The sequence below is a fragment of the Entelurus aequoreus genome, linkage group LG22, assembly GCF_033978785.1.
Source record: "Entelurus aequoreus isolate RoL-2023_Sb linkage group LG22, RoL_Eaeq_v1.1, whole genome shotgun sequence".
Taxonomy (NCBI): domain Eukaryota; kingdom Metazoa; phylum Chordata; class Actinopteri; order Syngnathiformes; family Syngnathidae; genus Entelurus; species Entelurus aequoreus.
Window position 1 is genome coordinate 36208187 of NC_084752.1, and position 19605 is coordinate 36227791.

Sequence of the window (19605 nt, forward strand, 5' to 3'; positions counted from 1 at the left end):
TCAAAATTTTATCGTAAAAGTAACAGTGGTATTGTTTTCCCATTTGCCGTAAATATTACTTGAAAAATAACAGTGATATCGATTTGACCCTTTTTTGCCAGAATTTATCGTAAAAAATAACAGTGGTATTGTTTTTACATTTTCATGTATTTTTTTTGCCAGAATTTTACCGTAAAAATAACAGTGGTATAGTTTTTTAAATTTTTCAAATTTTTACTTGAAAAATAACAGTGATAACGATTTGACCATTTTTTTTGCCAGAATTTATTGTAAAAATAACAGTGGTATTGTTTTTACATTTTCATGTATTTTTTTGCTGCCAGAATTTTACAGTAAAAACAACTGCAGTATTGTTTTTATATTCTAGATTTTTTTGCCAGAATTTTACCGTAAAAATAACAGTGGTATCGTTTTTTAAATTTTTCAAATTTTTACTTGAAAAATAACAGTGATACCGATTTGCCTTTTTTTTGTGCCAGAATTTTAACGTAAAAATAACAGTGGTATCGTTTTTTAAATTTTAAAAATGTTTACTTGAAAAATAACAGTGATATCGATTTTACTTCTTTTTTTTTTTTGCCAGAATTTATCGTAAAAATAACAGTGGTATCGTTTTTTACATTTTCGAATTTTTTTGGTCAAAATGTTATCATAAAAATAACAGTGGTATCGTCTCCACATTTGCCAGAATATTACTTGAAAAATAACAGTGATATCGATTTGACTTATTTTTTTTGTGGCCAGAATTTATCGTGAAAATAAGAGTGGTATTGTTTTTCCATTTTCTAATTTTTTGGTCAAAATGTTATCGTAAAAATAAAAGTGGTAGCGTTTTCCCATTTGCCATAAATATTACTTGAAAAATAACAGTGGTATCGTTTTTTAAATTTTTAAAATGTTTACTTGAAAAATAACAGTGATATCGATTTGACTTTTTTTTTTTTGCTAGAATTTATCGTAAAAATAACAGTGGTATCGTTTTCCCATTTGCCATAAATATTACTTGAAAAATAACAGTGGTATCGTTTTTTAAATTTTTAAAATGTTTACTTGAAAAATAACAGTGATATCGATTTGACTTTTTTTTTTTTGCTAGAATTTATCGTAAAAATAACAGTGGTATCGTTTTCCCATGTGCCATAAATATTACTTGAAAAATAACAGTGGTATCGTTTTTTAAATTTTTAAAATGTTTACTTGAAAAATAACAGTGATATCGATTTGACTTTTTTTTTTTTGCTAGAATTTATCGTAAAAATAACAGTGGTATCGTTTTCCCATTTGCAATAAATATTACTTGAAAAATAACAGTGATATCGATTAGACTTTTTTTTTTGTCAGAATTGATCGTAAAAATAACAGTGGTATTGTTTTTACATTTTCATGTATTTTTTTGTTGCCAAAATTTTACAGTAACAACAACAGCGGTATTGTTTTTATATTCTTGATTTTTTTGGTCAGAATTTTACCGTAAAAATAACATTGGTATTGTTTTTTTTTAATTTTTCAAATTTTTACTTGAAAAATAACAGTGATATCGATTTGACTTCTTTTTTTTTGGCCAGAATTTATCATAAAAATAACAGTGGTATCGTTTTTTACATTTTCGAATTTTTTTGGGTCAAAATGTTATCGTAAAAATAACGGTGGTATCGTTTTCCCATTTGCCATAAGTATTACTTGAAAAATAACAGTGATATCGATTAGACTTTTTTTTTTGTCAGAATTGATCGTAAAAATAACAGTGGTATTGTTTTTACATTTTCAAGTATTTTTTTGTTGCCAAAATTTTACAGTAACAACAACAGCGGTATTGTTTTTATATTCTTGATTTTTTTTGTCAGAATTTAACCGTAAAAATAACAGTGGTATTGTTTTTTTTAAATTTTTCAAATTTTTACTTGAAAAATAACAGTGATATCGATTTGACTTCTTTTTTTTTTGCCAGAATTTATCATAAAAATAACATCGGTATCGTTTTTTACATTTTCGAAATTTTTTGGGTCAAAATGTTATCGTAAAAATAACGGTGGTATCGTTTTCCCATTTGCCATAAATATTACTTGAAAAATAACAGTGATATCGATTAGACTTTTTTTTTTTGTCAGAATTGATCGTAAAAATAACAGTGGTATTGTTTTTACATTTTCATGTATTTTTTTGTTGCCAAAATTTTACAGTAACAACAACAGCGGTATTGTTTTTATATTCTTGATTTTTTTTGTCAGAATTTTACCGTAAAAATAACAGTGGTATCGTTTTTTTAAAAATTTTCAAGTTTTTACTTGAAAAATAACAGTGATATCGATTTGACTTCTTTTTTTTTTTGCCAGAATTTATCATAAAAATAACAGTGGTATCGTTTTTTACATTTTTGAATTTTTTTGGGTCAAAATGTTATCGTAAAAATAACGGTGGTATCGTTTTCCCATTTGCCATAAATATTACTTGAAAAATAACAGTGATATCGATTAGACTTTTTTTTTGTCAGAATTGATTGTAAAAATAACAGTGGTATTGTTTTTACATTTTCATGTATTTTTTTGTTGCCAAAATTTTACAGTAACAACAACAGCGGTATTGTTTTTATATTCTTGATTTTTTTTTGTCAGAATTTTACCGTAAAAATAACAGTGGTATCGTTTTTTTTAAAATTTTCAAGTTTTTACTTGAAAAATAACAGTGATATCGATTTGACTTTTTTTTTGTTGTTGCCAGAATTTATCGTGAAAATAACAGTGGTATCGTTTTTACATTTTCAAATTTTTTGTCCAGAATTTATCGTAAAAATAACAGTGGTATCGTTTTTCATTTATTTTTTTGTTGCCAGAATTTTATTGCAAAAATAACAGTGGTATCGTTTTTAAATTATTATTATTTTGATATAGTTTTACAGTAAACAGAACAGTAGTAACATTTCATGATTTCCTTCTTGATTGCCAGACTTCTACTGTAAAATTAACAGTGGTATCATTTTCCCTTTTGTTTTGTTTTTTATGCTCGAATTTTATTTTGAAAAAAACCAGTGGTATTGTTTTTCAATTGACAGTAATTGGGTATAAAAAGGACAGTAAAATTGTGACAGGTGAGCTGCCAGTTCTTCAAATGTACAGATGTTTTGAGCGCGTACAAAAGGTCCGGTGTGGGGTCGGCCCCCGTGTCGCCTGAACAAAAAGACCCGTTTCACACACATGAAGAAGTGACACCTATTCCCAGCCCCTTCCTGCTCCATCACTGATAGGAACAGCATTTGACGCGCTGGTGCGCCTCTCACTCATACAAGTTGTGATAATGTTTCATGTTGACAAACACCATCTTTGCCATGAAGTAGTTTGAGTGCACAAATTCAAGTTCGATTGAAAAAAAGGGGAAATTGTTGTTGTGGGCTAAGAATCAAAGGGCGCCATTTTGGATATCTTTGTTCATTTTGGATATCTTTGTTGCACGGGACGTCACGTCCGATTGCAGACAGTCAGTCAAGCAGCACTGAGAGCCAAACTCCCTCAAGTAATGTTGCCATTTTCAACAGCAACAAAGCAAGAATACGCTCAATTGCTTAATTGAGCGTGTTCAATTGCATTAGCAATTAAGGCTCCACTTCCAAAATGTGCGAGCTTAATGCTAATATACATTGGATTTGCCATAGACGGGCTACTATTAGCATTAGCGATTTTACATGGCGATTTCAACAGCTCCAAATGATAAAACTAAGATAAGGGTTACGATCGGACGTCTGGTGTGTAATAAGCCCAATACTTACAGTACGAACACTTTGTAGAGCACATGGACATAGAGGAAGTGTGTATATTTGTGTAACCATGGAAACAGACGTCTTCAACCTTCTCAGGAGCCCAAAGTGATGCAGAGAACTTCATGATCTTAACTGCTCCCATAGGTACCTTCTTAATGCGCAATACTAAGATACTTAAATAATATAGTAGAACGCCGCTAATCGCTAGATGGCAACTAGCGCAATAATTGCTAGCTGACAACTAGTGTGCTAATTGTTAGCCGACAACTACAAATAACATGCTAATCGCCACCTGACAACTAGTGTGCTCATCGCTAGATGACAACTAGTGTGCTAATTGTTAGCTGACAACTAGTGTGATCATCGCTAGCTGCAACGAGCGCAATAATCGCTAGCTGACAACTGATGTGATAATTATTAGCTGACAACTGGTGGGATAGTCGCTAGATGGCAACCAGCGTGCTAATCACTAGATGGCAACTAGCGTCATAATCGCTGGCTAGCAACTAGCACACTAATCGCTAGCGTACAACTGGTGCGCTAATCCCTAGCTGGCAACTAGCGTGATAAATGCTAGCTAACAACCAGCATTCTAATTGCTAGCTAACAACTAATGCGATAATCACTAGGTGGCAACTAGCATCATAATCGCTGGCTAGTAACTAGCACACTAATCGCTAGCTGAAAAATAGTGTGCTAATCGTTAGCTGAAAACAGGAGCGCCAATCGCTAGCGGACAACTACCGTCATAATCGCTAGCTAGAAACTAGCGTGATAAATGCTAGCTAACAACTGGTACGCCAATCGCTCGCTGACAACTAGTATGCTAATTGCTAGCTGACAACTAGCTTGCTGATTGCTAGCTGACAACTGGTGCGCTAATAACTAGTGTGTTCATCACTAGCCCATAACCAGTGTGCTAATCGTTAGCTGTGAACTAGTGCGCTAACCACCAGAGGACAACTAGCATGCTAATCGCTAGCTGACAACTGGGGTGCTAATCCCTAGCTGGCAACTAGTGTGATAATTGCTAGCTAACAACTAATGCGATAATCGCTAGGTGGCAACTAGCATCATAATCGCTGTCTAGTAACTAGCACACTAATCACTAGCTGAAAAATAGTGTGCTAATTGCTAGCTGACAACAGGAGTGCTAATCGCTAGCGGACAACTACCATCATAATCGCTAGCTAAAAGCTAACGTGATAAATGCTAGCTAACAACTGGTATGCCAATCGCTTGCTGACAACTAGTATGCTAATCGCTAGCTGACAACTAGCTTGCTGATTGCTAGCTGACAACTGGTGTGCTAATCACTAGTTAATAACTAGTGTGCTAATCAGTACCTCACAGCCAGTGTGCTAATCGTTAGCCGGCAACTTGCCAGAGGACAACTAGCATGCTAATCGCTAGCTGACAACTGGTGGCCCAATCGCGAGCTAACAAGTGGTGCGTGTTCGGTAGATAACATCTAGCGCGCTAATTGCTAGATTACAACTAGTGTGCTAAACGCTAGCTGACAACTTGTGTGCTAATCACTGGTTGACAACTGGTGTCAACTGCTAGCTGGCAACTGGCGTGCTAATTGCTATCCATCTTAAATGCTAAATGACTGCAGTCCTCCCCCCACCTGAAAGGGACACAGCGGTGTTAAATGGATGTGACAGCCTTGCAGTACCTCTGCAGGCCACTAGTTGAAGACCTCTGATCTCCAGCAACCTGCGTGTGTGTGTGTGTGTGTGTGTGTGTGTGTGTGTGTGTGTGTGTGTGTGTGTGTGTGTGTGTGTGTGTGTGTGTGTGTGTGTGTGTGTGTGTGTGTGTGTTGCAGACGTGACAGTTTCATGATGTCAACAGGAGGAATAAAGAGAGGAAAATATCAATATGTCAACTATTTTATGGAGACACATGCCGGAAGTGTTCCTGACAGACTATATACTATGTTCTATACTATGTCCTGACAGAAACTATACTATGTTCTATACTATGGGCTATACTATGTCCTGACAGACACTATACTATGTTCTATACTATGACCTGACAGACACTATCCTATGTCCTATACTATGTCCTGACAGACATTATACTATGTCCTGACAGACCCTATACTATGTTCTATAGTATAGCACAGACACTATACTATGTTCTATATTATAAAACACACACTATACTATGTTCTATACTATGTTCTGACAGACACTATACTATGTCCTGACAGACACTATACTATGTCCTATACTATGTCCTGACAGACACTATACTATGTTCTATAGTATAGACACACACTATACTATGTTCTATAGTATAGATCATAGTATAGTGTCTGTCAGGACATTGTATAGTGTCTGTCAGGAACTGTACTATGTTCTATACTATGTCCTGACAAACACTATACTGTGTCCTGACAAACACTATACTATGTCCTGACAGTCACTACACTATGTCCTGACAGACACTATACTATGTTCCATACTATGTCCTGACAGACACTATACTATGTTCCATACTATGTCCTGACAAACACTATACTATGTTCTATACTATGTCCTGACAAACACTATACTATGTCCTGACAGTCACTACACTATGTCCTGACAGACACTATACTATGTTCTATACTATGTCCTGACAGACACTATACTATGTTCCATACTATGTCCTGACAAACACTATACTATGTTCTATACTATGTCTATACTATTTATTTATTTATTATTTATTTATGTCCTGACAAACACTATACTATGTCCTGACAGACACTACACTATGTCCTGACAAACACTATACTATGTTCTATACTATGTCCTGACAGACACTATACTATGTTCTATACTATGCCCTGACAAACACTATACTATGTTCTATACTATGTCCTGACAGACACTATACTATGTTCCATACCATGTCCTGACAAACACTATACTATGTTCTTTACTATTTCCTGACAGACACTATACTATGTTCTATACTATGTCCTGACAGACACTATACTATGTTCTATAGTATGTCCTGACAAACACTATACTATGTTCTATACTATGTCCTGACAGACACTATACTATGTTCCATACTATGTCCTGACAAACACTATACTATGTTCTATACTATGTCCTGACAGACACTATACTATGTTCTATACTATGTCCTGACAAACACTATACTATGTTCTATACTATGTCCTGACAGACACTATACTATGTTCCATACTATGTCCTGACAAACACTATACTATGTTCTTTACTATTTCCTGACAGACACTATACTATGTTCTATACTATGTCCTGACAGACACTATACTATGTTCTATAGTATGTCCTGACAAACACTATACTATGTTCTATACTATGTCCTGACAGACACTATACTATGTTCCATACTATGTCCTGACAAACACTATACTATGTTCTATACTATGTCCTGACAAACACTATACTATGTCCTGACAGACACTACACTATGTCCTGACAAACACTATACTATGTCCTATACTATGTCCTGACAGACACTATACTATGTTCTATACTATGTCCTGACAAACACTATACTATGTCCTGACAGACACTACACTATGTCCTGACAGACACTATACTATGTTCTATACTATGTCCTGACAAACACTATACTATGTCCTGACAGACACTACACTATGTCCTGACAGACACTATACTATGTTCTATACTATGTCCTGACAAACACTATACTATGTTCTATACTATGTCCTGACAGACACTATACTATGTTCTATACTATGTCCTGACAAACACTGTACTATGTCCTTGCCAGAAGAAAAGTATGCTATCATGCTAAGCTAGCTGGTTAGCCACATCCACTTCTTTGCTTTATGGGGTACACAGATTAATAGTACAGTAGTAGTAGTACTGCACACTACATCAATTAAAGTACAGTAGTAGTACTGCACAGTACATCAATTAAAGTACAGTATTAGTACTGTACACTACATCAATTAAAGTACAGTAGTAGTACTGTACAGCACATCAATTAAAGTACAGTAGTAGTACTGTACAGTACAACAATTAAACTAAGTACAGTAATAGTAGAACTGTACAGTACATCAATTAAACTAAGTACAGGAGTAATAGTAGTACTGCACAGTACATCAATTAAACTAAGTACAGTAGTAATAGTAGTACTGTACAGTACAACAATTAAAGTACAGTAGTAGTACTGTACAGTACAACAATTAAAATAGGTACAGTAATAGTAGAACTGTACAGTACATCAATTAAACTAAGTACAGTAGTAATAGTAATACTGCACAGTACATCAATTAAACTAAGTACAGTAGTAATAGTACTACTGTACAGTACAACAATTGAAGTACAGTAGTAGTAGTAGTAGTACTGTACAGTACATCAATTAAACTAAATACAGTAGTAGTACTGTACAGCACATCAATTAAAGTACAGTAGTAGTACTGTACATTACAACAATTAAACTAAGTACAGTAGTAGTAGTACTGCACAGTACAACAATTAAACTAAGTATAGTAGTAGTAGTAGTAGTAGTAGTGTACAGTACAACAATTAAACTAAGTACAGTAGTAGTAGTAGTACTGCACAGTACAACAATTAAACTAAGTACAGTATTAGTAGTACTGTACAGTACAACAATTAAACTAAGTACAGTAGTAGTAGTAGTACTTTACAGTACAACAATTCAACTAAGTACAGTAGTACTTTAGAGTACAATAATTAAACTAAGTACAGTAGTAGTAGTACTGCACAGCACAAAAATTCAACTAAGTACAGTAGTAGTAGTACTGCACAGTACAACAATTCAACTAAGTACAGTAGTAGTAGTACTGCACAGTACAACAATTCAACTAAGTACATTAGTAGTAGTACTGCACAGTACAACAATTCAACTAAGTACAGTAGTAGTAGTACTGCACAGTACAACAATTCAACTAAGTACAGTAGTAGTAGTACGGCACAGTACAACAATTCAACCAAGTACAGTAGTAGTAGTACTGCACAGCACAACAATTCAACTAAGTACAGTAGTAGTGGTACTGCACAGCACAACAATTAAACTAAGTACAGTAGTAGTAGTACTGCACAGTACAACAATTAAAGCTAGCAATAAGACTTTAGTAGCTTTCTTCTGCACACTGCCACCTACTGTACGGAGTGTGTATAGCTACCGTACACTGCTTGTAAATAATAATGACATCGGTGTCAACAAGAATCATCACATAAACAAAAATGATGACATGGTCTTTATGACACCAAACTACTGAAATGTTGTCTTCAAACAGCAACTTCCGCTTTGAAGCAGCAAATATTTCACAAACCACATTTCTTATGGAGGTTCATTTGTGTCTTTTTTATGGATGCAGAAATTATATATATTTTTGCCGTTTGAATTTTGTGAAGTGAATTTTATTTTTTTTTACATGAAATTATGCTGACAATTACATTGGATACAAAGTGTGTGTTTTAAAATGTCCTTTGTTAGAATGCAGAGACTTAAAATTCATTGTGGAAAAAAATCAGGGTAAAATAAATTCAGTGCAAAATAAATTCAGAGTAGAAATTTAGGGTACAAAGATTTAGTGTAAAAAAAAATTCAGTAGAGAAAAATGAGCTGCAGAAATATGTGTTGCTTCAAAACTCAACACCATTTAACAAATAACATTTTTAAACTAACTAATAACTCTCTTATCTTTGACCCAACTCTCTCGTTTGAGTCACACATTAAGAGTGTTACTACGTAAAACAACTCTCTCCTTTGAGTCACACATTAAGAGTGTTACTAAAACAACTCTCTCCTTTGAGTCACACATTAAGAGTGTTACTAAAACGGTCTTCTTTCATCTCAGTAATATCGCTAAAATTTGTTCCATTTTGTAACCTATAATTTTCATGTCTCCCTATGTCTAGCATTAAAATATTACAGTTGGTACAAAATGCGACTGCTAGACTTTTGACAAGAACAAGAAAGTTTGATCATATTACGCCTATACTGTATATTTTCCTTTTATAAATATATATATATATATATATATATATATATATATATATATATATATATATATATATATATATATATATATATATATATATATATATATATATATGTATATATATATATGTATATACATATATATGTATATATATATATATATGTATATATATACGTATATATATATATACGTATATATATACACACGTATATATATATATATATATATATATATATATACATATGTATATATATATGTATATATATACATATATATATATATATATATATATATATATATATATATACACATACCTATACTGTATATACCTTTATATAGATGTATACCTATATTGTATATACCTTTATATACCTATATACATATATACCTATACTGTATATACCTTTATATAGATATACACCTATATATATATATATATATATATATATATATATATATATATATACCATATATACCTTTATATAGATATATACCTATATTGTATATACCTTTATATAGATATATACCTATACTGTATATACCGTTATATACCTATGTACATATATACCTATACTGTATACACCTTTATATACATATATACCTATATATATATATATACAGTACCTATACCCACATCTCATTTCTCATTGTAGCCCATTGGGTTGAGTTTTTCCTTGCCCTGATGTGGGATCTGAGCCGAGGATGTGGTTGTGGCTTGTGCAGCCCTTTGAGACACTTGTGATTTAGGGCTCTATAAATAAACTTTGATTGATTGAAACACGCACAGTCGGGGTGATATAGCTCGGTTGGTAGAGTGGCCGTGCCAGCAACTTAAGGGTTCCAGGTTCGATCCCCGCTTCCGCCATCCTAGTCACTGCCGTTGTGTCCTTGGGCAAGACACTTTACCCACCTGCTCCCAGTGCCACTCACACTGGTTTAAATGTAACTTAGATATTGGGTTTCACTATGTAAAGCGCTTTGAGTCACTAGAGAAAAAGCGCTATATAAATATCATTCACTTCACACACTTTGCCCACAATGTTTTATTCATTTAAATCATCAGCATAATTTGATGTAAAAAAAAATGCAGTTGTATAAATTCAGTGCCAAAAAAAAACGTTCGTAATAAAAACACAAATTAAACTCCATAATTTTTTCCACGCTGAATTTTAAGACATTGTATTTTTTAACAATTTTGTTCACAAATGTGTATTCATTTGTCAGCCTAATTTGATGTAAAACATTTCAGTAAATCCATCCATCCATCCATTTTCTAAGTCCGTCACATAAGGCCAGAACACAAGACTGCATTACCCACAATGCCTTGCTCTGGTATTTCCGGGTATGGCGCTGGCAGCCATATTAGATTGGATTAGCTGTCCTGGCACTTCTTCACTACAACAAACAGGACGTTGTCTGTCTTTTCCCCCAAGGAAACTTTTAACGGTTATTCGGCTACGAAGTAAAACTACATCATCGGCGACAAGCGACCCGCAGCTGTAGTCAAAGATGAATCCCGAGTAGTAAGTGTTTTTCTTTCAAGTCGATGATTATTGAGCGAGCTGTCAGGCTAGCTGTGAAGCTAAGCTAGTGTTAGCTGTGTCCTAAATAAACGCTTTGTCTTGGAGTTAGCCCGCAAAGTCATGGAATGACATTCATGTTTTTCACTGGTCTGTGTGGCTCGACAACCTTTTCTCTTTTTACATCCACACTTTGTTGTTTAAATGTCGTTAGCTGACTTACCCGAGCTGGTTAGCATCTCTAGCTAACAGGCGCTGCTTAGCATTCCTAGCTAACAGGAACTGGTTAGCATCTCTAACTAGCCGGCTAGGTGACAAACAAAACACATGTAAGCCAAAAACGACTCCTAATGCTTACTTTGAGCAATATAATACAAAGTCATTGAGGCGAACACAGCTGTAAAGGCGGTGACAAGGTGGGCGGAAGTCAGGCCTGGCTAACCGGAAGTTGCTACATCTTGTCTGGACGTCAAAGCAGAAGAAAGTTAGTCATCACATTCTTGTAAACAATCCTCATGTTTATTTGTCAAAGGCCAGTTCGCCTCCAGACAACATGTTTACTCTGTTTCAATACTGACAGTAATGTCAACCAGTTATGTTTTGACATTTTTTAAAGTAGAATAGAAAGTACTTTATTGATCCCTGGGGGAAATTCAGTACCACAGTTTGCTCACACTAAACAATTAACCCTTAGGTAGTTTTACATGTGAATAACATAAATACAGTCTATTATATAGCATTATTCACATGTGAATAATATAAATACAGTCTATTATACAGCATTATTCACGTGTGAATAATATAAATACAGTCTATTATACAGCATTATTCACATGTGAATAATATAAAAACAGTATTATACAGCATTGTTCACATGTGAATAATACAGTCTATTATACAGCATTATTCACATGTGAATAGTATAAATACAGTCTATTATACAGCTTTATTCACGTGTGAATAATATAAATACAGTCTATTATACAGCATTATTCACGTGTGAATAATATAACTACAGTCTATTATACAGCATTATTCACATGTGAATAATATAAATACAGTCTATTATACATCATTATTCACATGTGAATAATATAAATACAGTCTATTATACAGCTTTATTCACGTGTGAATAATATAAATACAGTCTATTATACAGCATTATTCACGTGTGAATAATATAACTACAGTCTATTATACAGCATTATTCACATGTGAATAATATAAATACAGTCTATTATACATCATTACTCACATGTGAATAATATAAATACAGTCTATTATACAGCTTTATTCACATGTGAATAATATAGTCTATTATACAGCATTATTCACATGTGAATAATATAAATACAGTCTATTATACATCATTATTCACATGTGAATAATATAAATAGTCTATTATACAGCATTATTCACGTGTGAATAATATAAATACAGTCTATTATACAGCATTATTCACATGTGAATAATATAAATACAGTCTATTATACAGCATTATTCACATGTGAATAATATAGTCTATTATACAGCATTATTCACATGTGAATAATATAAATACAGTCTATTATACATCATTATTCACATGTGAATAATATAGTCTATTATACAGCATTATTCACGTGTGAATAATATAAATACAGTCTAATATATAGCATTATTCACGTGTGAATAATATAGTCTATTATACAGCATTATTCACGTGTGAATAATATAAATACAGTCTATTATACATCATTATTCACATGTGAATAATATAAATACAGTCTGTTATACAGCATTATTCACGTGTGAATAATATAAATACAGTCTATTTTACATTTAAGTACAGTCATATGCATTATACAGTCTGATGGCTGTCGGAATGAAGGACTTCCTTCATAGTAGGGTTGTCCAGATACTATTTTGTTGTATTTTGATACATTTTGGTACTTTTAAAAATAAAGGGGACCACAAAAAATTGCTTATTGGCATTATTATAAAAGAACATCTTATGATACATGACACATTAGTTTCTTATTGTAATCAAAGAAGAATGCTGTCATGAAATGAGATGTTGAACATACTAGACAACTTGTCTTTTAGTAGTAAGTAAACAAACAAAGGCTCCTAATTAAGTCTGCTGACGTATGCAGTAACATATTGTGTCATTTATACACCTATTATTTTGTACACATTATTCATCTACTTGTTTTTAACATGTTCTAGCTACACTTTTGTTCAAATGTATTAATATCTTACCAGTTTTGGCTGATACTACAAATTTGGGTATGGATCCGATACCAAGTCGTTACAAGATCATACATTGGTCATAATTAAAGTAAAAAATGATAAAAGGTTTTGTGATGATAATAAATATCAATGTAATCATTATTGTATCGACAATATACGTTACAGTTGATGTTTGTATAGATCCACTCATTAGGATCTAATGTAGCGCTAGCTTGCTGTTAGCGGTTAGTTATTGTATCCTCCTACATCAGGGGTGTCCAACTCATTTTCATTGAGGGCCACATCGCAGGAATGGCTGCATTCAGAGGGCCGCTTTTTAAAAATTAATTTACATAATGCATGTGGGTAATAACCTGTGATTAATCATGATTAATCGAAATGCATATGCATTTGATTATTAGATTGTTTTTATGTATAACTTGCTTTAAAATCACAAATAAAAGTGACAAGCAGATATTTAACTATTTGTTTTTATCTCACAAAAATAGTTTTGCTATACAGTATTTAATATAATTGGCATGATCAGATAATATTAAAGTTTAAAATATGCATTTTTTTTTTGGGTCAAAATTGAAAAAACGAATGCAATTAGTAAAAAAAAAAAAAAATCTTATTGAAACCAATTTTTCCAAGGCTATCGCGGGCCACATAGAATGATGTGGCGGGCCAGAACTGACCCCCGGGCCTTGACTTTGACACCTGTGTTCTACGGTGTGTAGTGAAGCATGTTTAGCTATTCCTCGTACTTGTAAGAAACTTAATTATTTGTTGCCATGGAGACAAGGATTAGTGATTTAGAAGTAGCTAAATTACTGTGGAGGGGCGTTAGCCACTCGCTAGCTATGTTTTAAAGCACCTCTTGCGGGGCTTCAGTGTTTATGGTTAGTTTTGGAACAAAATACGTCCGTTCTCCACCTCCTGTTTCTGCTTGTAAGTGCTCTGTGTGTGTGTTGACTCACATTCACCTGGGCTCATATTACCAGCAATGTCACCAGGGTGCGCCATCATGTCCATGGAAGGGGACAAAAAGTAGGGGTATTTTTCCAAGGCATCTTTTGTAATGAATTAGTAGCGCGATGATTTACTAGCGTACTTGCCTACATTCAAGTAAGAGCTGTCAGTCAGACTTTTCTCCTCTTCTTCCTCAGTGATTATTTATTCAAGCTGCTGCTGATTGGAGATTCTGGTGTTGGCAAGTCCTGTCTCCTCCTTCGCTTCGCAGTAAGTTGTTGCTCAGTTTGGGCAGCGCGAGCATGCGTGACACAACCGTCTTGTGTGTGGTAGGACGACACGTACACAGAGAGCTACATCAGCACCATCGGTGTGGACTTCAAGATCAGGACCATCGAGTTGGACGGGAAGACCATCAAACTGCAGATTGTAAGAAGACAGGTGTGGTGTTGCTGTGGTGTTGTGTAACCTTGTGTGTCACCAGTGGGACACCGCCGGCCAGGAGCGTTTCCGCACCATCACGTCCAGTTACTACCGAGGCGCTCACGGCATCATCGTGGTCTACGACGTGACCGACCAGGTGAGCGCACGGCGGCGAGCGAGTGACACGCCCACTTACTCCCAGGTGTCCCCCAGGAGTCCTTCAACAACGTCAAACAGTGGCTGCAGGAGATCGACCGCTACGCCAGCGAGAACGTCAACAAGCTGCTGGTGGGCAACAAGTGTGACCTGACCACCAAGAAGGTGGTGGACTACACCACAGCCAAGGTGAGACGCACAAACTCAATTGGCTCTTGAACAGGGTTCTTCAATAAAAGAGTAAGAAACAAAGGCAATATGAATAATGGGTCCCAGCCTCTGCCAACATGCACACACACAGGAGTCCCTCTGGTGCCCTCACAAATGATCAGAAATGACCAAAACAAAGCGTTAACTTTAACCACCATATTGCTACAATTAAAAAAAAAACATTTAAAGGGAAATTGCACTTTATTTTGGAGATTTTGTCTGTTGTTTATCATCGTTATATTTTTAATACATTCTAACTAGTAAATAAATGTGATTGATTCGGCTCACAATGCTACGGGAGTCGCTCTATTCTATTAAAGCGCTTAAAAAACCTTCACTAATTACTACTCACGGCAGACTTCACGAGACGACAAACAAACATAATAAAAACATCACTTACTGTACAATGTCTGAGAGACAAGCGTGATAAAAACATAACATACTGTACAATGTCTGAGAGACAAGCGTGATAAAAACATCACTTACTGTACAATGTCTGAGAGACGAGCGCGATAAAAACATCACTTACTGTACAATGTCTGAGAGACGAGCGCGATAAAAACATCACTTACTGTACAATGTCTGAGAGACGAGCGCGATAAAAACATCACTTACTGTACAATGTCTGAGAGACAAGCGTGATAAAAACATCACTTACTGTACAATGTCTGTGACAACAAACGTAATAAAAACATCACTTACTGTACAATGTCTGAGAGACAAGCGTGATAAAAACATCACTTACTGTACAATGTCTGAGAGAAAAGCGTGATAAAAACATCACTTACTGTACAATGTCTGAGAGACTAGCGTGATTTCAAACATCACTTACTGTACAATGTCTGTGAGACAACAAACGTAATAAAAACATCACTTACTGTACAATGTCTGAGAGACAAGCGTGATAAAAACATCACTTACTGTACAATGTCTGAGAGACAAGCGTGATAAAAACATCACTTACTGTACAATGTCTGAGAGACAAGCGTGATAAAAACATCACTTACTGTACAATGTCTGAGAGACGAGCGTGATTTCAAACATCACTTACTGTACAATGTCTGAGAGACAACAAACGTAATAAAAACATCACTTACTGTACAATGTCTGAGAGACAAGCGTGATTTCAAACATCACTTATTGTACAATGTCTGTGAGACAACAAACGTAATAAAAACTTATTTCCTAAAAATTATTGTATAACAACTTTTTCTCCAAAAATATCACAATATATTTGACTTTATTCTTGTACGATAACATACTTTTCTCTTCAAATATTTGTACATGATTTTGCGTTTTTCAAAAAAAAATAAAAAAATTTTGACAATATATTTCACTTTAATTCTGTAAAGTGGCATAATTTGTTTCTTGTAAAATTGTAATTTCTTTTTCTCACATAATTTCTAAAATATATATTTTTTCATAATTATTTGACTTGAATCTTGTAATACTACATAATTTTGTCTTCGGAAAAAAAAAAAAAATCTCTGAATATTCCTAAAAATAATTTTTCTGCAAAAATATCACAATATATCTGACTTTATTCTTGTAAAATAACATAATTTTAGGTTTTTTTTAAAAAAAACATTTTTTTGACAATACTTTGCACTACAATTCTGTGAAGTGGCATAATTTTTTCTTGTAAAATGTTCTTTTTCTCACAATATATTTGACTTGAATCTTGTCTTGGAAAAAAACATCTGAATATTCTAAAAATAATATTTCTGCAATAATGTGACTTTATTCCTGTAAAAAGTCTGACTTTTTGTAGACAAACTAGCGTTCCCCTAATAAATGTCCTGTTGCAGGAGTTTGCGGACAGCCTGAGCATCCCCTTCCTGGAGACCAGCGCCAAGAGCGCCACCAACGTGGAGCAGGCCTTCATGACCATGGCGGCCGAGATCAAGAAGAGGATGGGCCCGGGAGCCACGGCCGGCGCCGGCGAGAAGTCCAACGTGAAGATCCAGAGCAAGCCCGTCAACACCTCGTCCGGGGGCTGCTGCTGAGGAACCAACGAGCCCACGACCCGTCTCAACGTTAGCGAGGACGCCAGGAGGAAGAGGGAGGGCCCCGCCTTTCCAAACGTCAGCAATAGGATGGCTCCGTCCAAAGTCTCGGACCCCACCAGGCGCTCTTTTTCTCCTCCACCACGTGTCCACTTTTTAACGACCACCTTCTTCTTCTTCACTCTTGTCCTCCATGCAGCACGCGCTCGCAGCACGCCGTCATAAGCCACGCCCACTCCCCATGTGCCTTTGAGCGCACTTTATACGCTGGCTAGCCAACATTCCCGTGTGTAAATACGTGCTAGCATGATGCTAACGAGCGCGTGCTGCATCGTGCGCAGGTTTCAAGTGTATATATTTCTACATCACCTCATTTGTGGCGGCCATTAAACCATGAAGGAGACCTTTCATAACTACGTCTTTGACTTCTCTGACCCAAGTACATATTAAATGTTTGTTAAAACATCTCATTGATACAACTCTGCATTCCAAGCATCAATTACAAATATGAACCAGCGTTTTACTCTGGTCAGCAGCTTTTATTTTGAAGGTCACCACCAGAACCAGTCTTCTCTTATAGTCTTTTTCACGCAACTGTGTGATAAAAACCGACTTGGGACAAGCAAGAATAAAAAATAAAAAAAGTGAAAAACGAAAAGGTTTTGTGAGGAAAAGAAAAGGTTTATGTTCTGGATAGCGTCTTTTATTTTGAAGGTCACTCCCTGAACCAGTTTCATTGTCTTTTTCCGCTGTCTTCACAATTGTGTGACAAAAACCAACATGGGACAAGCAGGAATAAAAGAAAAAATGTGAAGAAGCGAGAAGATTTTGAGAAGAAAAGGTTTGCGATGGTTTATTTTCTGGTTAGCGGCTTTTATTTTGAAGGTCTTTCCCTCAAACAGTTTTATAGTCTTTTTCCGCTGTCTTCGCAATTGTGTGATGAAAAATCAACTTGGGACAAACAGGAAGAAACGAGAAGATTGTGTAAGGAAAAGAAAAGGTTTGCGGTGGTTTATGTTCTGGATAGCGGCTTTTATTTTGAAGGTCATTCCCAGAACCAGTCTTATAGTCTTTTTCTGCTGTCTTCACAATTATGTGATAAAAACCGACATTGGACAAGCAGGAATAAAAAGGTTTAGTGAAGAAGTGAGGAGATTTTGAGAGGAAAAGAAAAGGTTAGCGGTGGTTTATGTTCTAGTTAGTGGCTTTTATTTTGAAGGTCACCACCAGAACCAGTCTTCTCTTATAGTCTTTTTCACGCAACTGTGTGATAAAAACCGACTTGGGACAAGCAGGAATAAATAAATAAAAAAGAGAAAAACGAAAAGGTTTTGTGAGGAAAAGAAAAGGTTTTGCGGTCGTTTATTTTCTGGATAGCGGCTTTTATTTTGAAGGTCACTCCCTGAACCAGTTTCTTTGTCTTTTTCCGCTGTCTTCACAATTGTGTGACAGAAACCGACTTGGGACAAGCAGGAATAAAAGAAAAAATGTGAAGAAGCGAGAAGATTTTGAGAAGAAAAGGTTTGCGATGGTTTATGTTCTGCTTAGCGGCTTTTATTTTGAAGGTCTTTCCCTCAAACAGTTTTATAGTCTTTTTCCGCTGTCTTCGCAATTGTGTGATGAAAATCAACTTGGGACAAGCAGGAAGAAACGAGAAGATTGTGTAAGGAAAAGAAAAGGTTTGCGGTGGTTTATGTTCTGGATAGCGGCTTTTATTTTGAAGGTCATTCCCAGAACCAAAGAAGCGAGAAGATTTTGAGAGGAAAAGAAAAGGTTAGCGGTGCTTTATGTTCTGGTTAGTGGCTTTTATTTTGAAGGTCACCACCAGAACCAGTCTTCTCTTAGTCTTTTTCACGCAACTGTGTGATAAAAACAGACTTCGGACAAGCAAGAATAAAAAATAAAAAACGAAAAGGTTTTGTGAGGAAAAGAAAAGGTTTTGCGGTGGTTTATTTTCTGGATAGCGGCTTTTATTTTGAAGGTCATTCCCAGAACCAGTCTTATAGTCTTTTTCTGCTGTCTTCACAATTATGTGATAAAAACCGACATTGGACAAGCAGGAATAAAAAGGTTTAGTGAAGAAGTGAGAAGATTTTGAGAGGAAAAGAAAAGGTTAGCGGTGGTTTATGTTCTAGTTAGTGGCTTTTATTTTGAAGGTCACCACCAGAACCAGTCTTCTCTTATAGTCTTTTTCACGCAACTGTGTGATAAAAACCGACTTGGGACAAGCAGGAATAAAAATTAAAAAAAAGTGAAAAACGAAAAGGTTTTGTGAGGAAAAGAAAAGGTTTTGCGGTCGTTTATTTTCCGGATAGCGACTTTTATTTTGAAGGTCACTCCCTGAACCAGTTTCTTTGTCTTTTTCCGCTGTCT

The 19605-nt window shown here is 35.0% G+C and overlaps 1 protein-coding gene across 1 annotated transcript; it reads left to right on the forward strand.

The window, feature by feature from the left end:
• Nucleotides 1–11069: 11069 nt before the first annotated feature.
• On the forward strand, nt 11070–17868 carry rab1aa (RAB1A, member RAS oncogene family a). The gene is made up of 6 exons (XM_062033045.1): nt 11070–11257; nt 14635–14707; nt 14771–14866; nt 14922–15017; nt 15074–15205; nt 17035–17868. Exons 1-6 carry the CDS (start codon nt 11244–11246, stop codon nt 17230–17232), a joined length of 609 nt encoding a protein of 202 aa, XP_061889029.1. The 5' UTR covers nt 11070–11243; the 3' UTR covers nt 17233–17868.
• Nucleotides 17869–19605: the final 1737 nt, after the last annotated feature.